We start from the raw sequence: 25110 nt of genomic DNA on the forward strand, positions 1-25110 counted from the left end.
GAAAAGATTAGGATCTTTTCTAAATTTCTTAAAATTTTCTATGATGCAGCCTTGCGGTTTTCAGGTGCTAATTATGTCACTAGCAATTCTTTCTTTTTGGAGCTCATGTCAATTCATGACACAATTGAGTTGGAGCATGAAAAAGATAGTTATTTGTTGAGAAAAATGGTTGATTACATGAAGAACAAATTTGAAAAGTATTGGGGGAACTTTGATAAATGAATCACTTGTTGTATGTAGGGTTAGTTCTTGATTCTCGATACAAGTTGAGGTATCTTGAGTACTGTTTTGATACTTTGTATGAGAGGCAAAAGGCCGTTGATATGGCAGGAAGAGTAAAGGCTGTTTTGGAGGATTTGTATAAATCTTATACTTAAAATCAAGTAGGGAGTAGTAGTGCTAGTGCTGCTGCACAAGCCCAAGGCCAAAAACCAAGTGGATCAATGGAGGGAGATGATTCTAATGTGGTTGATGCGAAGGCAATGAGGATGATGGGATTTAAGAAGCACTTGAAGGGTATTGATTCTTCAAATACCAAATCAGAGGTTGATAAATACTTGTTAGAGAGTTGTGAAGATGTTTTTGATGATAATTTTGATATTTTGGCTTGGTGGAAGGTTAATTCCCTACAATACCATGTGCTTTCAAGAGTTGCATGACATGTTCTTGCAATTCCGATATCCACTGTGGCCTCAAAATCTGCCTTTAGTATGGCTGGTTATGTCCTTGATCCCTTCCGAAGTTCATTGTCTCCACTTATGATGGAAGCCCTCTATGTGGTCAAAACTGGCTCCGTCCTTCATCGGCTCCAATATGCCTTCGTGCTCCCATGGATGATGTTGAGGAGTTTGAAAAGCTTGATGGAGGTATGATTATTATTTGTTATATTAAAAAATATGACTTTCTATTTCTTTATTTATTAAAAAAAAATTCTGCATGTCTATTATTATTCAAAAAAAAAAAAAACTAATGTCTTGGATTCTTGGCATATTTATTATTTATTGTACATTCTGCATGTCTACTTCTTTCTTTATTTAAAAATAAATAAATAAATAAATGTCTTGGATTCTTGGCATATTTATTGTTTTATTGTATAAGTGATTTTTATGTTTTTTTCATTTTTTGTTTGTAGAACTCGTGAGTAATGCTGCATTAACATCGGAACTAGGCATGTCCACACCAACACCTATTGAAGTTAGTGGTTGAAAATTTCTCTTTGCTCTTTGGACGGGTGTATTAATGATGATATGTACACTTTTTGATATGTATAGTTGTACACTTTTGATATGTACACTTTTTGCTATTAGACACTAGTAGACAGTGGCCTACATAAGTACATATAGATATGGGCTTTTATTTTGAGCTTTGACAGTGGCCCTAATACATAGACAATATATAGATAATATATGATATTATGCAATAGGCAATACATATAACCAATTTATTTTGAGTTTTTGGCCAAATATTAAATATGGACAGTGTATATGTTGACATTGACATTGACATATGGCCAATTTATTCTGAGTCTTTGGCTATACTGCTATTATGTAGGTATTGACATATGGACAATATGTGACATTGACATATTACTAATGAAGTAATGAAATATGCACTAGTTATTTTATTTTGACTTGTACAATTTATTTTTTAATCTTGTTTGTATTTGATGGGTGCTTGTAATAAGTTACAGATTAGTTTGAGGCTTTGAGCACTAGAGCAATTTTTTGCTCTAGATTATTTCTGGATTTATGAATCTATGTTGACAGGTTGTGCTTGTGCAAATGTATTGTGGACAGGTTATATCATGTTGACAAGTTATTTTTGGATTTATAAATATGTGGTGTGTATTTTAATGAGTATAATAGAAGCTCTAAAGCAAGTTATGAATTTATGATAGGTTGTGATTTATGAATTTGCTATATGTGTTGTATTTTTGGATTTATGAATCTGTAATAGGTTTTTTTTTTTTAAGAATCTACTATAATGTGTATTTCTAGATTTATGTTGAGTAAAAGCAAGTTATGAAAAATGTAAAATGCAAAGCAGGTTGTGATTTTTTCTTGTTTGTAAAATGTTTTATGAATGTGTAAAAAGGCCCAAAAATGGCCAAAATAGGAAAGGCCTGAATCTGGGCCAAAAGGGCCAAAACAAAAAGTTAAAAAAAGCCCAAAGATGGCCATTGCCAAAATAGAGAATGCCCGAATCTAGGCCACAACTAGTTCCTAACAAAGGCCCAAAACAAGTTTCTAAAAAAGACTTAATTAGAGCATAAAAGGCCATAAAATAAGAGGCTTGAATATTGCATTTTAATTAAAAAAAAAAAAAGCCCAAACAGAAAATTTTTGGAAAAAAAAAAAAAAAAAACCAAAGGCCCAACTGGCCCAAACTCTAGGCCCAAAAATCTAAACCGACCGAAACCGAAACAAACCGAAACTGACGGTTTTTCAACTATTTCGGTTGAGACTTTTAAAAACCAAAAATTTCGGTTTCGGTAGGTCGGATTAAAAAAAACCGACCGAACCGAACTGATTACAGCCCTACTATGATCTTTTAAGAATATTGAGCATTTGCATTCTCGATGGTAAAAAAAAGATCTATTATTCATAAATAAATAAAGATCTATTTTATAGCAACCCAAAAAAAAAAAAAAAAAATACTCTATTTATTTCGACTCACACAATATTTGTGTTTAGCAACATTTATTTTTGTCAACTTATTTTACTATTCAGTTTATTTTTGCTACTATTCATGAGTCTCATTACACTTTTTAGTACTATTCATAGGTCCCACTATACTATTTTAGCTAACTTTTACTTTTGTCTACAATATTTTTAGCAAAAAAATTTCAGTTTCAGCAAAATATTCGAATCCCAAACAAACCCAACATGTGGGTTTTTATTTTTTCTCATCACATTTAATATTATTCATTTTTTAAATATTTTTTTCACTCTCTTCACCAGTTTCTCTCTTCGCCATAACATAACCAACCCATAGCCACCACAACCCACCACCACCATAACCATCAACAGCCACTGAAAACCACATCAAACCAACCCACCGCTACAATTGACCACCACCACCACACCAAACCCCTACCTCCAGCTCTTCACTGCAGCCACAACCCATTATAACCACCACCACCATGCTAAATCAACCCACCACTACAATCCACCACCACATGACCCACCAAAACCTAAACTCACACCTCCCATAACCCACACCCACCAAAACCCAAACCTACACATCCCACAACCCACACCACCACCATATAACCTATGCCACCATGGCCCACGTCACCACCCCATGACTATCCACCAGCAACCCACAACCCATAAAACTCGAAATCAAAACCCACAACCCACAAAACTCAAAACCTACTATACCTCCACCACTTAAAATGCAAATCCGAAGCCACCCACCCAAATGCTGATCCAAAGCCCCGTCGATCTACAACCACCCCAAATAGCCAACCAAAATCACAAGCGAGAGTCAGAGCGTGAGAGGAAGAGAGAAGAGAAAGATAGAAGAGAAAAGAAAGAAGAAAGAGAGTTTGAAAGTGAGAGAAAGAGAGGAGAGAGTTTGATAGATAAATCTAAGAAGATTGAAAAGATTAATAAAATATATATACAAACTTATTGTTCATGGTTGTTAAAATTTTTTAGCAATACACACCCAGATAAAGCTCAATTTAAGCCGGGGTTGTTAAAATAACAATTTGGGGGGTGTCTAATGCTCTAACTAAACGATTTCTTAAAGCACTAGTGTTGGGGGTGTAAACATTCCCTAGTTGCTATTTTACAACCTAAAACAATAAAAACTCACTCCATCCGAGTTTGTATACTTAAAAAAATTTGCAACCTATGAATAGTAAGGGTGTATATACAACCTTACTATTCATAGGTTGTAAAGAAAAAAATAATATTTAATTCAGTGGTTGTGTGTGAAGAGAAAAAGTAGTAGGAGGAAAGAGAGGGAAAAATACTTTTTATTATTTTATTAGGTAGTTTATATTATTTTATTGGATTGTATGTAAAAATAAAAACTAAGATGTAGGGTAAGTTATAAAATGAGTTAGTAAAATAGATAAAGTAGTTTTTAAAGATGCAAAATAGTTTTTTTTTTGGGCATCCCTAGATGCTAGTGCTCTTAATAGCTTAAAGTTTGAATTGTATATCCATTCTACCTCCTATTTAAAAAAATAATTTATGTGTTAAGACTCATTTATGCTTGAGACCTCCACTTGAAAAGAAGTGTTAAAATAAAGACAGAAGAGAAAAGAAAGAAGAGAGAGTCTAAAAGTGAGAGGAAGAGATGAGAGAGGGTTTGATAGATAAATCTAATGAGAGAGAATATTAATAAAATATATATATATATATATATATATATATAGTGAGAGGAAGAGATGAGACAGAGTTTGATAGATAAATCTGATGAGAGAGAATATTAATAAAATATATATATATATATATATACAAATATACAAACTTACTATTCATGATTGCTAAAATTCTTTAGCAACACACCCAGATAAAATATAAATACAGCTTTATTTGGGTGTGTGTTGCTAAAATAGCAATTTGAGGGTGTCTAAGGCTCTAACCAAACGATTTCTAAGAGCTTAAAATTTGAATTACATATCCATTCTAACTCCTATTTAATAAAATTTTAAAAAAAATAATATACGTGTTAGGACTCATTTATACTCGGACCTCCACTTGAAAAAAAGTATTAAGGGTCCGTTTGGTTCCCATAAAATATTTTCCGGAAAAGGAAAATATTTTCAAGTGTTTAGTTATATTATGAAAATTGTTGTGGAAAATATTTTCATGTGTTTGGTTCTATTAAGAAAAATGCTATTTTCCTACAATTTTTTCCAACAGCAAATTCCGACAACAACAACAACATCCGCCAACATCCGGCAACAACAACGCAAATTCCGGCAACAACAACAACAATTTTCATTCCTTAGCTCCCAAACAAATATTAACATCATTCCTCAGTCCACAGCCACAAAAATACAAAACCCAAAGACAAAAAATCATCAACAACAACAATCAAACTTTTAAAAAAAAAAAAAAATTGAGAAATTGAGAAAGAGGGAGCGGCGGGTCTGGGTCTGGGTCGACGACGAGGTGCGATGACGTGGTGCGATGGCCTAATCGAGGAGGCGATGGGTCTGGGTCGAGCGGTGTTGGAGCGATCGGCGCGGTGCTGCGATTTCCCTTTGATTGATCGGCGATGTGCAATGGCGAGGTGCAAGACCGGTGCGATGGCGCAGTTCGTGGGTTCGTCGGTTCATGGCGCCGGCGAAGTCGAAGGCTCGTGAACGCCGGCGATGGGCTGTGGCATTGGTTCGTTCTCTCTCTCGCTCTCTCTCTCTCTCTCTCTCGCTCAGTTTGGTTCTCTCTCTCTCTCTCTCTCTCTCTCTCTCTCTTTTTTCGGAAACACTTTGAAGTGAAAATAGGTACTGAAAATGATTTCAGTTGGGTAACGGAAAATTTGAAAGTGATTTTCCGGAAAATTCAAAAAATTTGAAAGTGATTTTCCGGAAAATAGAATTTTCCGGAACAGCCAAACACGTGAAAATGTGAAAAACCATTTTCGAAAATAATTTACTCCCAATTCAAACGCAGCCTAAAATACTATAATGGGCGACGGACAGTTCTGCCATCCCCCAATCAGCTATATTCTTGCAAAGCAACGTGTAAAGCTCTAAGATCTTGTATCTTATCAAAAAAAGAAGAGAAAGGTCAAAGATCTTGTAAGGTCGATATTCCATGGAGTACCTTGATTTGATTTGATTTGAAGAAAACATTCCTAAAAAGGATAGGCTTTGCACTTGCAGCATGGGGGCATTAAGGGGTCTGATCTCTGACGTGTACTTTCTGCAAGTTGGAAGCTAGAGACCACTTGTTATTTACTCCCAATTCAAACGCAGCCTAAAATACTATAATGGGCGACGGACAGTTCTGCCATCCCCCAATCAGCTATATTCTTGCAAAGCAACGTGTAAAGCTCTAAGATCTTGTATCTTATCAAAAAAAGAAGAGAAAGGTCAAAGATCTTGTAAGGTCGATATTCCATGGAGTACCTTGATTTGATTTGATTTGAAGAAAACATTCCTAAAAAGGATAGGCTTTGCACTTGCAGCATGGGGGCATTAAGGGGTCTGATCTCTGACGTGTACTTTCTGCAAGTTGGAAGCTAGAGACCACTTGTTTATAAATGGAGGTCTGAATAATTGTCTAATGGCCGAAAGGTGAGTGGTACGGATCATAAAGTGAGATGGGCTTAAAATAAACAAGCTACACCATGGAGTGTCTAGTGTGAGGAGCAATTGATTTGAGAAGGTGACGCAAGATGTTGGACGAAGGTGTGCATGGCGTAAGATTTTCAAACATGCAATCCAATATTGGATCCTCAGCTGGATCCGGAAGATGCCTATATGCTATATCTGTAATTTTGGGCTAAACTTAAAAGCAAGAGCTGTACATGAATTAGGAGAAGTATCTCGCGTAATCTGTATCCTGTGTATATATCTACTTCACAACATATTGTGTGCAAGACATTATCCATATACCAAATGTATGGATAATGTCGATAATAGGAAAAAATCATTATTGCTCAAACAATCTGTAGTAACTTGCAAGGACTTTCTTCAATATTTAACACAATTCAGAAAGCCAAACTCATTGTAGTATCTGGAAGACTGGAACTAAAGTGAACAAACCAGAAGAAATACCTTCCTCAAAAGTCTAGCAAGTACAACATGTTCAACTAAGACAAACATTTATCTCAGATGGATTTGACGCAATTCACGCAAAAGAGGAAAACTTTTCAAATAAATAAACAAGACTGTTTTTCCTATGAAGCAATTAAGAAAATCTTTTGAACATTATCTCTTGAATCTGATAACTAAAAAGAATCATCATAATATTTGTGATATCAAAATTGGAATACATTCATTAATGTCAATAAGAAAAAAAATCACATACTGGATATCTTGGTTCTAACATCAAAATTTCAATTACAATCTGAGACATAAAACGCAAAAAAGGTCCAGAGTCTACTTAATCTTCTTCTTTGGCCTCAACTGCAATTAGGTAAAAATAGGATTAAATTTTGTAAACCATAGATATTAAGCTGTCAAGAATTACACAGCAAATTACTACTGGAATGAACAGACGACAATTGTTAAACAACTAAAAAGTACCTGATTGCTATGGCCACACTTCTTCTTCCGGCAGTTTACAGCCCTTGGGTGCAGACGTGCATAACATCTAACACATCAAAAATTGAAAAGATAACGATTAGTTGAAAATCCTAATACTGCTGATGCAATCAAAACATAATAAAAACACCAAATCCAAAGCTGTCCACGGGCATATACAATAATTATTAACTTGCAACTTTTCAAAACTGGTGCTTGCACAAACAGACACATAAAATAAAAACTTTCAAAAAAAGATTTAAGTTAGCGGTTGCTAATGGAAACCAAAGTAATCGATTTGTGAGGGGGTGTTAGTGGTTGCCCTTTCTTTCCCATTATTCCAGATTTTTTATTGGTAAGTTCGCACACCCAATGGATCTTGAACTAGACTTCAACCTCCACCTTGCTCCTACAAGGAGAAATGGTGTTATTTGAGCTAAGGCTCATTGGCTTCTTCTCCTCTATTTTAACTATTACACTAAAATTGCAACTAATATGAACAAAGTTAATACAAATCAAAACTTTTATGGAAAAATTTAATAATCCAACACAAAAATCCATGAGTGCTCCTCTACCACTCAAGTAACTTTCTTTCCTCCTCTTGTTCTCCTTCCAATTAGCACCTCTCCCTATATTGTAATAACTTATCATGTGCAGTGAGCATGGTGCTTAAAGAATAAATGTAGGCAATCACCCAGAAGATAGTCAAATACAGAAGATATACCACACATCAAATCAACTGTAGTGAAAAGTACAGCTGAAACAGTTGAAAAAATGGAAATTATTATAAGGAGCTAGGATGCCCTCCTTTGCACTTAAAAGTAAACAGCAATAGAGGGTTCAACTTATAGTCCCACCAATAGAAAACTAAAGATACATGAACACATCAAAAATAGAAATGCATCACCCATAGCAAAAAGCTCCCACTTCTGCAGGGTTCAAGAGAGGTGAACCCCCAGTTTATAAAGTTCATAGAATTAGAATAGTGTTTATTACCAGCGAAGCAAATATAAAACTTGATATTATTCCGATGTGGGATAAACAATTGAAAAACCACATTAAACAGGAACCAACAATGATGGGAAAAATCATCTTGGTTAAGATCCTAAATTGTAAGCTGGGTAAGTTCAAACTTTAGATTGTATAACAATCAGAACAATCAAAAGTTCATAGATCCAGTGAAGAACACTAAAATTGTTGAACCCATCAAAAGATTAAAAATAAATTTATAGTGCATAGCATTAGATCAGCTTTTATCACCAGTGAAGAAGTATAAAAATTGATAATGAGCTGAAAGTAATAGGATTAAAAATATTGAAACGCCCAAATAATCCTAATAACAGAGTCACAATCATGATAGAGAAAATTGTCTTGGTTAAGATCCTAAATTGTTAGTCGGGGATATAAAAATTTTAGAACATATAACGATCCCAACAATGAAAACATTCCAAGTCCAGTAGAGTAGGTTTTGAGCGAATTAAAGAAATAAACAAGAAACAAATCATATTTAAGGTAAATTTTGATCAAGATTTGGGTATGGTTGTTACAAAATACATATGATCCTAGACACATCTTCACCGGAAGGCTGATAGCCTGTATTCTCTTCACTCTCTCAAGCATTCTGAAGGATGATCACCTCATGGGCAATTTTCAATGATTCTTATGACAAATATACTATGTACCACCCATGAAAACCAACTGAAATAATGAGTCCAGCTGATAAAGTAAAAGAATGGAAACCAATATTGGGAGCAAGAATAACCAGTTCTGCACTTTAACAGCAGAAGTGGCTAAGTTATTGTCCCGTCAGTATATGAACAAAACATATCAGAGAAAAAAGTGAAGAAGAAAAATTTTAAAAACAGCTCTGCCACTAGAATAAAAATTAATACCTAGAAGGGTTTGTTACAATAAACGCACCTCTAACCACACCCAACCACCAGGATCTAATTGCCACTCACGTTGAATCTCTCCCACTATAGTCTAGACAACAACAACATGCCACCCTTATATTCTAAAAGGAAATTATGATGTTCCACCCATGAAAATCAACTGCAAGTAATGTTCTCATATGCTTGCTTTTGCTCAAGTCCAGCTGACAAAGTTGAAAAAGGGAAATTAATATTGGGAAAAGGCACAACCTCATGTGTACTTCAACAGAAAAAGAGGCTAAGTATCAAGTATGTCCCATCAGTAAAAGAACATATCTAATCATTGTCTACTTCTTTGAACACAGAGAAATGTACCACTCGATTCAAATCAATATTCCAAGACACATAAAAAGTCATGGTCAAGAGAGAAGAAAAAAATCAACTTGCTTAAGATTCCAAATTGTTAGGAAAAGCTCAAACTTTAGATCATACAATGATCATGACAAGTTAATTCTGTAGTAAGAGAATAAATGTTTTATTGCTAAGTAAACTTTAACAAAGCCTTCTAAATAAAAAGTGAGTGGCCAGTGCAATTTAGCATCACCTGCACATTCCATCCAATTTTCCTTCACTATTTATCTAAATAAAGAAGAATCAAACATTATGCAGCATCAGGTTTTCAATGATTCTTTATGCCAAATATATTATGTACCATTCATGAAAATCAACTGGTGTAATAATGAGTCCAGCTGACAAAGTAGAAGAATGGAAATCAATATTGGGAGCAAGTTTAACCATTTTTGCACTTTAACAGCAGAAGAGGCTAGTTATTGTCCCGCAAACATAAGAACATACAAATGGTTAACCACACCCAACCACCAGGATCTAATTGTCTCTCACATTGAATCTCTCCCAATATAGTCTAGACAACAACATGTCACCCTTATATTCTAAAAGGAAATTATGATGTCCCACCCATGAATATCAACTGCAAGCAATGTTATGCAGTTTAGCTCCTATGCTTGCTTTTGCTCAAGTCCAGCTGACAAAATTGGAAAATGGATATCAAAAGAGGCCAAGTATGTCCCATCAGTAAAAGAACATATCTAACCATTGTCTACTTCTTTGAACACCCAGAAACGTACCCCTCAATTCAAATCAACATTCCAAGACACATAAAATCATAGTCAAGAGAGAAGAAAAATCATCTTTTTTTAAGGATTCCAAATTGTTAGGACAAGCTCAAACTCTGGATCATAAAGTGATCACAAGAAGTTAATGTTAATTCTGTAGTGAGAGAAGAGATGTTTTATTGTTAAGTGAACTTTTAAATTAACAAAGCCCTTCTACATAACAAGCGAGAGTGGCTAGTTCAAACAAGCATCACCTGCACTTTCCATCCAATTTCCTTCACTATTTATCTAAACAAAGAAGAATCAAGCATTATGCAGATTTTAAATTCTTCTTATGCCAAATATATTATGTACCATTCATGAAAATCAACTGGCGTAATAATGAGTCCAGCTGACAAAGTAGAAGAATGGAAATCAGTATTGGGAGCAAGTTTAACCATTTCTGCACTTTAACAGCAGAAGAGGCTAGTTATTGTCCCGTAAACATAAGAACAAACAAATCAATCAATAATAAAAGTTGACATTGAAAACAACATTTCATAACCAATACAGCTAAATTAAACAACATTAACTAGTATTCAACTAATTGGGTCAATACCCACAAACGAAATCATTAAAAATAAAAATCACAAATTCAGACACCGAAATGATAAAATACTAAAATTACAAAAACACAAAGTATAAAAAAATAAAATAAAATAAAATAAATAAATAAACATACTTGCGGCAAATCATCTTGTCTTGATTGTATTTGCGAGCCAAAGCCATCAAAGAAGGCTCTATTATCCCACCACGAAGTCTCAGCACAAGATGCAATGTCGACTCTGAATAACAAAGACACAAACAAATTCAAATTCAAAAATCCTGAAACTCATTTTACACCCAATAAAAAAAAATAAATAAATAAAAACACAGAGTAATTTTTGAGAGATAGAGACCTTTCTGAATGTTATAGTCAGCTAAGGTTCGGCCATCTTCGAGTTGCTTGCCAGCAAATATCAAACGCTGCTGATCCGGTGGAATCCCTGCTCCAAAAAAAAAAAAAAAAAAAAAAAACAATAACATAACAGTCATTTCTGATCGTGAAAAAAGAGACAGAGAAAGCTAAAGTTTGATTTCAATCAAATGTATACAATACCTTCTTTGTCTTGGATCTTAGCTTTGACATTGTCGATTGTGTCGCTGCTCTCGACCTCGAGAGTTATGGTTTTCCCTGTTAGGGTTTTCACGAATATCTGCATCTTTCTCTCTCTACCTCTCTACCTCTGTATAGAGAAAGGAGAGAGTGATAATGCAAGGGTTTTATAGCAGTACTATATAGGCTTCTAGGGTTTTTTCTCTGTGGGGCAGCTAAGCTTGACCTGACCCGGTTGCATTTTGGGCTTATAAGGGATTTATTCGGGCTTGGGCTTATTGGGCTGAAAAAGTCGGTTTGGTTATGAAGTACAACTAGTCCAACCTAAATTTTGCTAACAAACCATAAGAAATCCCATTATTTTTTATGACATATCCTGCCGAGAACCAAGCGTGCGTTTGCCTTCAAATTAAAAAATTAGTTTATTTTATTATTTAGTATATTTTTGTTACTGTTCATAAGTTACATTATACTTTTGATACTATTCATAAGTTTACTATACTATTTTAACTAACTTTTACTTTTATCTACCGTATTTTCAGCAAAAATTATCAATTTTAGCAAAATAAATAGATCCCAAATAGACCTCAAGATGTTTTAGTTGAGTTGCAAGTTCTTGACGTCTTACTATTGAGTTAGCTTCAAACTCAATGTAGGATATATTTTTGCTTTGCAAAACACATTTTATTATTTTTCTTTTCAATAACTAGCCCCCTCTCTCTTTCTCTTTCCCTCAAGGTTGACAATACATTTTGTGCCCTAAGGTGATATTTTTAGTGGGTATTTTTTTTTAATAACTTTTAAGTGTTAGTTATTTAACTTTTTATAAGATACCATTGTTTTAATTTTTGAGATAAAAATTTGTTAATTAAGTTTTATTTATTTTTTAATTTAGGTTTTATTAATATCTCTTGTACAATTTGTTGGAAAGTTGATTGTCAATAATTATTTGACAAGTTCATAACTTTCTTTCTTCTTCTTTTTTTTCTTTTTCTTTTTTTTTTTTTGGCTGTGAAACACTTTAAGGTTTCAAATTATGTTGGATTTCCATTGACTCAATATATTGGGGACCTTCTTGGAAGTGGAGGAAGGAATGAAAAACCTATCTAATAAACATGTCAAGTTGAATTAACACGAATAGAATTCATTTCAATCCGTTTAAATGAATGACTTGAAATTATAAATGTATTTTTATATTTTTTAAGCATGAAGTATCATCATTATAAATAGTGAATTCTACATGAATTCCAATAGCATGGATGAATTCTATATCTTCCATCCAAAAAAATATATATATAGTACGGATGAATAATAAGAGTATATGAGTATATCATCTAAAATGCCAAAATTTAATTTAATTTTATACATATCATAGATGTGTAGAGATATTCAATTTTGATAAGAGATCTTATTCTCATCAGATTTCTAATTATAATGTCATTAGAGCATTCACAATGATGCTCATAAATTGCCAAAATGCTATTTATTACAACCCACTCCACAAAAAACATGCTACATTCATAGTGCTACTCGAGATTTTTTTACAAATAAGCAATAATAAACTATCATCTGTGGTAGCCTACTGTAGCTCACAGGTTATAACAAATAATAATTATTTATTCTATTATCAAATAAGATGTCTCTCTCTCTCTCTCTCTTCTTTTTTCTTTTTTCTTTCTTCGCCGGTTCTTTCTTTTTCCTTTTTCACTCTCTTGCCTCTACTGTTTTCTCTATCTCTCCATCTCTATGGGTTTGGTAGTGGTTGTTGATTTTGGGTGTGGGCTTCTTGGATTTTGGTTGTGTGGGTTTAGTGAATTTTGGCTATGAGCCTATGGTGGTGGTTGTTAGTTTTGGCTGTAGTTGTGAGTTTGGCTGTGATGGTGGATTGTTGTAGCTGGCAGGGGCAATGGCTGGCGGTGATTGGTTGTAGATTTTTTTTTCTTTTTCTTTTTTCTGCGGTAGGTTGTGGTGGTAGGTGGCAGAGGTGGTTGTGGCTATTTTTGTGGTGATTTTTTTATTATTTTAATGAGTTGTTTATATTATTTTATATGGAGTGGTAAAAGAAATAAAACTTTTGATGTTGGTATATTGTAAAATAAATTTGTAAAATAAATAAAGTAACTTTTTAAAATGCTAAAAACTAAAAATTTTAGCACCTGAATGCTCTTACATACAGCCCGGTTCCATCCTTTTTTTTACCCTCTTAGTTGAGGGCTCTTTTGTTGGCAGTGGGCTTCCTCCGAGCTTTGTGTAAGTTCTGGTGAAAGTCGAAACGCTTTGTGATCTAACCTCATTTGTTTCTTAATGACTTCTAAGAAATGGGCAACAATATTTATACTAGCATGCCCAAAAGATACAAGAGTTCTCATGGATTACGTTACCACACAGATCAGGCGGGTGGGGTCATATATACGTGGTTTACTCCAAGGTGAGTCCAAAGGGCCCATCCTTGGTGAGATTCCACGTCAGTCCAAAAAAGGACAAAGATACAAGAGCTTGCAGATGGTACAAATTGCTGTGACTGAAATTAATTCTAACCAAAAGCTGCTAGTCATATGGTTAGTGGTTACATTCTGGTCCGAGCCATTTAAGATCAGTGATAACGTTCTACTCAATTATACTAGATCAGTAATATCAAACCTAGCAAAAAGCAAACATACCTAGAGTTTTAACACTACACCATCACCGACAGATGATTTTTTTTTAACTAGTCACAGACTGCCGATGATATAAACTGATTAGAAAGAAAACTGCCCATTTAACGAAATAAATTTGCACCAAGATATTAATACTAGAAGAAAGGTGCCCATCTGCTCTGCCAAACAAAATCATTTAAGGATATGACCAAGAAGGAAAGAGGAGTCATAAAGACAACACAAATTGTATATTGCATATCGATCTTTGCTTCACAAAATCATATGGTAAAAATATTAAATGGAACTTGAGAAAAAATCTCTTGCTTCAACTAAATGATAAGATGCAAACAAATCAAAATTCAAAACTACAAAGTGTTGTCTAAGGAAGTCAAGAACATGGTTGCATTTAGACTATCAAAGTCCAAGCAAACATAGCAGCTGAATCAACTTGATCTGATATGACAAGGAATCACAGCCTTCTACCCCTTCTGCCACCCTTTCTGCGAGTACTGTCACTGGGAATTGGGGTCACATCCTCTGAGAGAAAGAAAGGAACATTATAAGTATCCTCACATTAAGTCAAAAAAAAAAAAAAAAAAAAGAGCCACCGGATTTTCAACCAAGAAATATATGCAGAAGTTACAATAAATCAGGAGGATAATGGAATCTTAAATCAAATAGATATCAAAGAGACAAAGCTGAATTTCAACTTATTGCGATTCATAAATAAGCTTTATAGGAGGTATCAATCAAGAGTGGCATAAAACATAAAAACTGGAGAAAAAGGCTGTCTTAACGAATACGTAAAAAAGACTAGCAGAAATCATATAGTAAATTTTAGACAACACGCTTATTTGGAGGTGAAAAAAAGTGGGACTGAGACCAGAGAATAAGACTGAAGCAATGTAAAGATAAAAAAATCTTACCTATGCGACCAATTTTCATGCCTGAACGTGCAAGGGCTCTAAGTGCTGACTGGGCACCTGGACCAGGAGTCTTAGTCTTGTTCCCTCCAGTAGCCCTCAGCTTTATGTGCAGAGCAGTGATGCCAAGCTCCTGCGTACAGGCACTAAAGAATCAGGAAGCATTTCTAGACCAAAAGAACAACATTAATCACCCAAAAATTTGATTAAAAGACAAGTAATTACAAAAAACACATTCTTGAGGGCATATATATTAACATATATACACACACGCGTGTATGTATGCGCGTATAATTTTCAATTAATAGAACCTAACACAGACATAAGTCAAACTGTATGTAAAATGGGAAAAAGAAAACCAGGACGACCAAATTCACATAAATTATAATTCTGCAGCTGCGCAGCAATTAATGACTTATGGAAGAACCAGAGAAGAGAGTAAACCTTGCATCTTTGAGAAACATCTTGAGCTGCAAGCATGGCTGCATATGGTGATGATTCATCCCTATCAGCTTTCACCTTCATGCCCCTGTAATTCAGAAAGGAGATATTTGTGTCACATAAAAAATAAAAGACAGACTAATTGATCTTAGAACCTCAAATATCCAAGATACATGGATTAACCAAATCCCCAGAGAGTCTCAACCAGGCAGAGATAACCAGCAAACATCAAGACTATTTAAGCAGTTTTTTCCTTGGTAAGCACTATTTAAGCAAGTTTCAAACTTTAAAGTTATAAGGATTGTTAAAATGCTTGTGTATGATGCAAGTACAAGGAAAAAAACACAGGGGGAACAAAGAGCAAGCCCGTATCATACCAGTAATGCGAACAAGTGTTTCCCTCCCAGACAAATCAGTTACATGCTGCAAATCAAACAAAAAAATGTTAGAAAAGTAAAAACAATACTTAATTGAACCAGAAGATTGTTAATCAACTAAATTATAGGATGGACCAAAAATTCATATATAAATTGAGTAGTTAATACTTACAATGAATGTGTCATTGAACGATGCAAAAATATGGGCCACACCAAAAACCTGCTCTCCTTCACGTGTAGCAGGTCCTAGGGTAACATTCTCCTCCTTGGGCTCCCTAGTTTTCCTTCTAGACTACAAATTATACAAGTTCGCAAGTGTTACTAACATAAAATTGGGAAGAGCAAGAAACAATTGATGCAAAATATAGCAGTGGCATAAATGGAAAAATTAATTCAATAGACAACAATAGCACAAATGGAAAACATATTCATACACATTAATTAACTCAAATTTGAAAGGAGAAAGCTACAATGTGCCCCTCTTTTTTCTATCATTCTTATATATCCAATGTGTGAATTAAGACACATTCCCCTAATCACATGTTAGGTCTCACGTGCAGACCCCTCTAAGAAAGTTTTAAGTCTAATGCATGTATTTGACCATAATGCTCTTCCTCGCCATAAATTCGAGTTCTGATCCATTTTGTTTTCATAAAATATCACAGAAAGCTAAAGACTACAAATGGGTAGAAATATCTACTTTTCTTGGATATCATTGAAAAATAATTGACCCATTTCCTTTTCTCTCCATAACATTTGAAAAAAAAAATTGTATGTCATTGGAGATAGTTCTTTAAATTTGAATCCACACATGGACAATCCCTTGTTGGTTTAAAGGGTAGCTAGACTTTGCTTATACACAATGCATCTCTACTTCAAACTGAACAAGCAATTAGCTTACAAAAGTATATCACATTATACATAAAAATCCATTTTGAAACCCAGAAACTATTTTTTTTTTTTTTTAAAAACCCAAATGACTTTCATTTAATTTTACATAATCCTCAGAAAACAAAAATAAAACAAACCAATCTTGTCTAATCCTATAAACCATACACGACCATATGTTGCATAATCGATTTTCACAAGTTCTTCTCTTTTCTCAAAAATTCTCTGTATGTAACAGAAACTAACCAATCTATTAAGCACATTCAAACAAATATTTTTTTTATTAATTTTCGGATCGTTAAGCAAAACACAAACTGATATTTCGAACAAGTTCAGTTTTGTTAACAAATGCTGGTTTCAGATTTGGAGAATGGAAATCAAAAGAGAGAGATGAGATCNCTTTGCTTATACACAATGCATCTCTTCTTCAAACTGAACAAGCAATTAGCTTACAAAAGTATATCACATTATACATAAAAATCCATTTTGAAACCCAGAAACTATTTTTTTTTTTTTTTAAAAACCCAAATGACTTTCATTTAATTTTACATAATCCTCAGAAAACAAAAATAAAACAAACCAATCTTGTCTAATCCTATAAACCATACACGACCATATGTTGCATAATCGATTTTCACAAGTTCTTCTCTTTTCTCAAAAATTCTCTGTATGTAACAGAAACTAACCAATCTATTAAGCACATTCAAACAAATATTTTTTTTTATTAATTTTCGGATCGTTAAGCAAAACACAAACTGATATTTCGAACAAGTTCAGTTTTGTTAACAAATGCTGGTTTCAGATTTGGAGAATGGAAATCAAAAGAGAGAGATGAGATCTAGGATCAGAGTCTCTTACCATGGCTGCGAGTGCAAGAGCTAGTTCGAGTGCAGAGAGCAAATGAGAGCTAAACTCGGCCTTCGAAAATCACTAGCAGGTTAAAGAAGACGTTTTCGTTCCAGTTTTATAGCTAGGGTTTTGAATGGGAAGCGCATGTGAAATAACGTAAATGCCCCTAATTCTTCTGTAAGTTGTATGTTCAAGCCTGAGAGTTTACTGGTATTTTGTTTTTTTTAAAAACAAAAAACAAAAAAAATATATATATATATATATATATATATATAATTTTTTTTTTGAACACTACATTTTGTTTTTTTTTAAAAGAATTAGTTAAAATTGAAATTTAGTTTTAGACTTTTATTTTAACTAGGTGCAAACCCAATGAGGCAATGAGTAAAAAATTTTGTATGTTAAATACTGATTGTGATGTTTAAAAGTATTTTTTTTATTTTTTTATTTTTATGTAATGGAACATATAATGTGTTTTGCATTCAATAAAAATACACAATGACATACATACATACATACATACATATATATATATATATATATAATTTAAAAAAAATTTAAATTATATAATTATAATATTGTTTTATATAAATGGAGAAAATGTTATTAAAATTACTTTTTTAAATATACCATAATTAGTTGATTAATTTGAATATATCAAATAATATATATATATATATATATATATATTTTTTAAATGCACACCTCATTTCATGGAACATTAAATTTAAATAATTATATAAATTTAGAGTTGTAATATTTTTTTTCTTTCCAAATATAAGAATAATGCCTGTGTTATTAAAAATTGAATTTTAAGGTAATCTTATGAATATTTATCATTTTTTTTTTTTATAATTTTATTACTTTGTTAGAGTTCATATATATAATTTCTAATGCTTATTGTGGGGGCCAGATAGCTAGAAGGTACTGTTAAAACTGTATATATTGGGTCTATGACTCAATCCGAAGATATTCACTTGTCAAAGGATGGTTAAACAATGTTATGATGAGAATGGTAGAAGATGAAGAGATAAGGATTGTACATGATAGTCCAAAAGATGTCTGATGATAAAAGTCATATTGGAAATGTGGATCCAAGATTCCTACCGTCCTGAACATTCTATCAAGTTGCATTATGGTTAGAAGTTAGACATTGAGTAGGAGAGGAGAAGAGGAAAACAACAAACATCTACAAAAGCTGCTACCTCCGCATTAAATGCTCTGCAGCTAACTCCTTGACCGCATTAATGTGGAAGTGATACCTAAACAGTACATTTTAGCCTTACAGCTACTACATGGAGACTTATGAGAGGGGTTGATGGGACAAGTATCAATACCGACCATCCTGCATACACGTGGAAAGTGGAAATGAAAAAGAAAGAGGATATATAAGGGAAGAGTGGCAACTAGAAAAGGAGATCGAGAATTCATGAGAGGAAACACTTTAGCATCTAATAAACAAACTTGTAACTGAACTTGAGATTAATACAGAAGATCAGACCTCCTTATACTTTGCCGAGGATAATTTTTCTTCAATACATTTCTTCTTCTTTTTACTCTCTTATCAATTTGATCCATTTAGCAGTTGTTTGATCAACTACATCCAGTATTCAAACTCATTCTCTACAAATTTATTGTTTTGAGTTTTTTTGGGCCTAAGTTCATTCACACAATAGGCTTAGAATTCAAACTTGGTCCATACACTTATTTATTTGAATTTATTAGTCCGAATAGAATAAAATTTCATACTTTTTAAACCCAATTTTAAAGGGAAAAACTAAATTTTTTAGCCCAAAATTAAAAAGACAACCTACAAAAATAATCAATTTAAATTCCAATAAGTTCGAAATAGATTGAATGGACCAAAATATACTAAAGTAGACTGAAAGTATCAAATGGACCCAAATGACCGAATGGACTAAAATAGACCAAATAGACCCAAATGGACCGAATTGTACCGATTAGACCAAAATTAACTGAAATAAACTAAATGGATTAAAGTGGACTGAATGAACAAAAATGTTATACTAATGTGGCTTAACAAGAGCGTACAACAATAAGGATATTCTTCAGTTTCTAGATACGATATAGATATAGATATTGAGATTGCCAAACCAATTCTTAAAATTTAATTTTTGTTAATTTAGTCTCTCATTTTGCCAAATGAATCAATTGATCCTTCCATCTAAAGCATCTAAGCAGTTAGCAAATGAACACACACACACACACTTTTTTTTTCCCTATAAAATACACATCAAACAACAAGATCTAATAAACGAGTACCTCCTGAATCTTCTCATCAAACTCATAAGAAATGATGCATATATAACATGCAAAAGATAATTCTTGCTGCTGAAAAAAATAAAGTGTCCAAGAAGGAGATGGATAGCAAGCAAGAGAAAGCATCAATAATTTGCATGAGTAAGCTTTTATATGATTTCAGCAATAACAAGTTTACGTTTTACCCACCACAAATCCGAACTTTTATTGTGCAACCCGTATTTGGAACATCCATCTCACATGGGGTGCATGTGAGACAGATAACATAAAGAATGCACATATTATGACTTACAGATTACAAGAAAAAAATATATAAGAAATCAAATTCTGAGGTAAAAATCTCATTCAACTTTAATAACACTTAAGAATGCTTGTCAACCGATTACATTTCAAATTTCAACTTCAAATAGAAGTCCCAAACTAGACCAGCAAATCCAAATGATACAGAAACTGGATTAAAAATTGAAATACATTCAGATGTATCTGACTCTGTAATCATGAATTCTGTACTCTCAAGAATCGAGGTTCTAACTTCTAAGAGAGTACACATCAAACCTTTTTTTTTTTTAAATGATTGTCATTATTGAATAACCAATAGACTTCAGAATATAAAATTGTTACATTGTTGATATCCACTATATCAAGTACTATGAGGTTTAAGAGATGCAAGCTTTGGAGCAATCATCTCTAGAAGTCCCTTCGGATTGTCCACATGAACCCAATGGCCTGAATTGGGAAGCACGTGAACAGAAAACTTCCCCTCAGACCCATCTCCTACTCGAGTGGCAAGGCTTTCAAGCCGCTGGATCACATCTGAGTCCCACCGGTCACTGTTCTCTGCACGCACAATTGCTATCTCCATACCTTTTGGTGGATGCTCCAAAAGGGGCCAATAAGACTTCTCCCTACAGGATTTATACATTGTTAATGTGCCTTTTTAAAAGGAAGTGATTTCAAATGGATCTATAAGGAAAACCACATATTTACCTGTATGAATTGAACATCTGCACAGCACCTTCAAGATTAAACGCCCATGTCTCATGCTCTCCTGATTTCTTGAGGTTGCTGCCTATCCATTCTGACAAGGACTTGGAAAACCCAAGTTCAATCATATGATTGACAAGCCACCTGACACCAGGAACATGATTTGTCACAGAATCATAATGGATGCTCTAATAAGAAGAGATGATAACATTGTATATGCGCAAACCTACTTAGTTTTCAAAAAAGATGACTTAAATAAACCTCCATGTACAGTCCAATGCTATGATGACTTTAATCTACAAATGATGATTTAGTAAGTAAGATGAGTAAGGATCAACATCCTCGCTATGGCATCGTTTAGTTGCAATCCAACTTATTAAATAAAATTGTGATCTAACAATTACTTGATATGAGAAATTGTAAAGATAAAACTTTCATCATATCAATTACTGAATTGCTGGAGAATAACCTGCAATCAGAAGTTAACCACCCATATAGTTCAGGTGCTGATTTGACTTTGTTTTACCCATGTAAATATCAGGCCACTATAAGCATCGTTGTCAAGTCTATTTATAATACCAGTCAAAGATCTAACTTGAGTTTTAACATGTACCCAAGAACAAAGGGGGAAAAAAAAGATTTAGTGACCCTTAAAAGTTGGATAAGAATTTACGGTAAGATCTGAAACAAAAAGTATAAATAAATAAAGCCTTAGATGAAACACGGAATAAACAGTGGTTTCATAACTGTTTCTTATCCAAATCGGTAATGACTGCCACCAAGGCTAAATCACCTACGCTTTCGGAAAGAAATTTAAGAAACTAATCTTTATACTGATTATTAACCTATATCCAGTAAATTCAACCAGAAGAAAAAGCTCCTGGAATGCAACTAAACGAAGCCACTTATATAAAAATACATCAACCATGCACACAACTAATGGCAACATTTAGGTAAAATTCCTTAGCCTAGGTCCATCCAATTCTCTTACACCAACCAGTGGATCAAAAATTGGAATTTATTGTCCAATGGCTCTTGATTAATAAATCAAACGAGCACTTGTTCAGTTAGAAATGGTGACTCCAATAAAGAAATCAACCAATCTTTATTAGTGACTCAAAATTGATAAGAATAATGTGATATAATTCAAAGTTCAGATCAAACGTCAAAATTCACCAGATTCTTCTTGGTAAACTATACATTTTCAATGGGAAATTATGAGATGATGGGCCCTGATCTTCTATTTTAAAAATAATATGGTGATTTTTTTCTAAATGGAACTCAACAAAGTCGACCTAAGGATCCTAACTTAAGTTTTACAACAAATTATAATACATTACAAGGGGGAAAAAGGGGTTTTACTTTCGTGATGGGAACGATGAAGGTAAACTCTGTAAGGTCTGCAACACCTTCTCAACTTCTCCATCACTGTTTTCAGGGTTCACCTCTCCGGGGACGGAATCCAGTATCCACAGCTGTTCTGCATCAGGGAAACAAAAAATGACACTCTTTTTTTTTTTTTTTTCCACATATGCAAGTAACTGAAAATGGTTGAATCTCCAAGTACCAAAACTGTAATATTTTACTGTGTGTCTGTGTCAATGGTTAATCTGAACCCATAACAACAGGAGTCGTACTACAACAATTACATTCTTGATGTTTGTTTACCTCTAGTAATCACTAGATACTAAACTTGCTCCCAACTCCCAAGCCTTTTCCTTCACATTGAAGGGTTACACATATAGTTCTACTGCATATTATCAGTTACTAATCGATCCTTTTTTTTTTCAATAGTTGGAGGAGGGCAATTTGAACTCTCGACGTTTCTATTGGAAACACCAGGAGGTGCCAGTCGAGCTACATTGAAGGGTTACGCATATAGTTCTGCTGCATATTATCAGTTAATAATCGATCTTTTTCTGTTTTTGATAATTCAATAGTTGGGTTGGGGGGAGGGCAATTTGAACTCTTGACGTCTCTGTTGGAAACATCAGGAGTTGCCAGTCGAGCTACGAGACTCTTGACTAGTTACTAACTGATTTTTTCCCAAACATAAATTGCTCTCATTGGAAGAATTAAAGTATATTTGTATTCTATAATAGTCCATGAAACTCGCATTCTATGATAATCCATGAATTAAATTCACCCACCAAAAAAAGAATGCAAATTTAACAGAAAACTTTTCACATTCAAAGGAAGAGTAGTGAAGAAAAAACCTGTTTGGGCAATGAAACAGAATCACCATAGTCACCACGAGCACAACTCTCTGCGAACTGAAGCGCAACCTTGCCACCCATGGAGTGGCCGATAACAACCTCAGGCCAAGCCCAACCTCGAGCTTTGACCAAATTGGCCAAATCGTTGGCCGCGTTGACCATGTCATGAGGCGGTTCTAGGGTTTCTATCTCAGCTGATCTTCCATGGTTTCTTAAATCCACAAGCACCTGCCTCCACTCTAATGGAGAGGAATTGGAGTTGGAGAGAGCGGAAGCTAAGGTTCTAGAGAACGATCTCCAGTTTCTGGCGGATCCTAAAAGACCGTGAAGAACGAAGGCTGTTGAGTTGTAGGGTTTCGATGACGGCGAAGCTTGGACCTCTTCGTACGCTAGGGTTTCTAGTGATTTTGTAGCTCCGTGACGATTAGGTGGACTCGGTGAGTTGAGGAATCGAGTCAGGAGGTTGTGAAAACCCGGTTTGTTTCTCGAACTCAGAGCTCTCGCCATTTCCACTTTTTTTCTTTTGAGTTCAAGGCGACTGGAGTGAAAAAGTGAGAAAAAGAAGTACAACTACACAAAGGGAAACGACGACGTTTGAAACCAAAGATTGGTATTAATATTATGAAAACAAAATATAAACACGATTTTATTGACAGCTGTGGGATTTGAACCCACGCCCTTTCGGACCAGAGCCTAAATCTGGCGCCTTAGACCACTCGGCCAAACTGTCACATGCCCAGTAACGTTATTTTTATTTTATATAAAACATATTAACGGTGATACAGAACTCTAAAAAAGGCTAACCTACAAATTACACCTACTAATTTTGTCTAAAATTTAATTCAATCCTCTAACTTTCAATTTTATTCAAACATTTGCTCAACCCTATAGCTAAATCCGGTTTGGTCCTTTGTAGGTGGACTCCGGACTCCGAACTACCTACAAGAACCTTTGCTCACTTCTCTCTAACCCTACAACTAAATCCTCGACTACTCATTTGAGAACAAGCATAAGCTTCCAAGGCACAAAAATACAACACTCCCACTCGGTTGTATGTCCAACCATTTTAATCATTCCACCTCGTCATTCATTTGAAGCAATTAATGGTCCATTACACAAGATAGGTGGGGTGGGAGGCTAGGGGTGTTCACGGTGCGGTGCGGTTTTGGGCTCTTTTTAGTACCTCACTTTGCGGTATGGTTTAGCTAAAACCATAACTGTACCACACCTTGTTTTTGCAGTCACATGTGCGGGGTGGTGCGGTTTAGAGTTTAGTTAAAACCATAACCGCACCATACCTCATTTTTGCTGTCACATGTGCGATACTATGTATAAGATGCGGTTTGAAGTCGGTATATTTTTCAAATTTTGGGCTTTTCCTACTCAGCCCAAGACTAATTTTTCCCTTTTTTTGGGCCAAGTTTTAAATTATTGAATTAGTTTTTCTTTATTTTGGGTTGGCTTTTATAGTCAACACTTGTTAGGGTTATCAATTTTTTTTTTTTAACTTGGGTTATTAAATTATCAATAATATATTTATTATTAAAAATAAATAAATATATTAATATATAGAGAGGGTGCGGTGTAGTGCACTATTACTTATGGTGCGGTGTGGTTATGCTATTTTACGAGCGATTTTGGTGCGGTTTGTGCAGTTTATGTGGTTTGGTGAACACCCCTAGGTCGGACCGTTTAGAACACAAAGTCCATTGGATAAATTTTCCAAGGCTTTTGGTTGGAGTGATTCAAACAAGTGTACAATGATTCCAATAGATTTTGGCATATGGGTTTCGAAGGTTATGAAATCTAAATAGGTTTCTTTGGTTCTATCGAGTGTTGGGTCAAACATATAGAACTTGTGGTTGACTAACTAGTTAATTTGGGTTTTGATTTTTCTAGGTTCATGTTCTTTCATGTTCAAGATTTTTCTCACTCCTAATTTTTTTTTCTTCAAATTTGATAAATTAATTAATTTTTTTTTTTAAATTTCAAATGTTGTACAATATAACAATTTATTATTATTATTTTAGCAACCACGTTAGTTTTAAGTGTGCCAACAATATACTATATTTGCAGCTTAGGCATTTTTTGTCAATAATTAATGGTAGAGACTAAATTGATTGTGTGGGGGGGAAAGACCCAATCTAACGTAGTGGGCCTAAGGCCC

At 34.1% G+C, this 25110-nt stretch overlaps 3 protein-coding genes and 2 non-coding genes across 5 annotated transcripts; all 5 read right to left on the reverse strand.

Moving 5' to 3' along the window:
• Positions 1–6909: 6909 nt before the first annotated feature.
• On the reverse strand, positions 6910–11495 carry LOC111998093 (ubiquitin-ribosomal protein eL40 fusion protein). The gene is made up of 5 exons (XM_065780006.1): positions 11353–11495; positions 11153–11239; positions 10936–11038; positions 7214–7280; positions 6910–7093 (listed from the first exon to the last, which is right to left on the reverse strand). Exons 1-5 carry the CDS (start codon positions 11453–11455, stop codon positions 7067–7069), a joined length of 387 nt encoding a protein of 128 aa, XP_065636078.1. The 5' UTR covers positions 11456–11495; the 3' UTR covers positions 6910–7066.
• Positions 9786–9887, reverse strand: LOC136070288 (small nucleolar RNA snoR99). The gene has a single exon (XR_010631568.1). It is a non-coding gene; the product is annotated as a small nucleolar RNA snoR99 (small nucleolar RNA).
• A 2719-nt stretch (positions 11496–14214) lies between the features above and the next one.
• LOC111998092 (small ribosomal subunit protein uS11x) lies at positions 14215–17601 on the reverse strand. The gene is made up of 6 exons (XM_065780007.1): positions 17473–17601; positions 15899–16018; positions 15726–15772; positions 15353–15437; positions 14912–15041; positions 14215–14522 (listed from the first exon to the last, which is right to left on the reverse strand). The coding sequence occupies exons 1-6, from the start codon at positions 17473–17475 to the stop codon at positions 14455–14457; spliced, it is 453 nt and encodes a 150-aa protein (XP_065636079.1). The 5' UTR covers positions 17476–17601; the 3' UTR covers positions 14215–14454.
• A 2467-nt stretch (positions 17602–20068) lies between these two features.
• Positions 20069–23533, reverse strand: LOC111998103 (uncharacterized). The gene is made up of 4 exons (XM_024030214.2): positions 22944–23533; positions 22090–22202; positions 20731–20871; positions 20069–20648 (listed from the first exon to the last, which is right to left on the reverse strand). Exons 1-4 carry the CDS (start codon positions 23448–23450, stop codon positions 20384–20386), a joined length of 1026 nt encoding a protein of 341 aa, XP_023885982.1. The 5' UTR covers positions 23451–23533; the 3' UTR covers positions 20069–20383.
• A 60-nt stretch (positions 23534–23593) lies between these two features.
• Positions 23594–23673, reverse strand: TRNAL-UAG (transfer RNA leucine (anticodon UAG)). The gene has a single exon. It is a non-coding gene; the product is annotated as a tRNA-Leu (tRNA).
• Between the last annotated feature and the right edge of the window lie 1437 nt (positions 23674–25110).

Source organism: Quercus suber, unplaced genomic scaffold, assembly GCF_002906115.3.
Source record: "Quercus suber isolate HL8 unplaced genomic scaffold, Cork oak 2.0 scaffold_223, whole genome shotgun sequence".
Lineage (NCBI taxonomy): Eukaryota > Viridiplantae > Streptophyta > Magnoliopsida > Fagales > Fagaceae > Quercus > Quercus suber.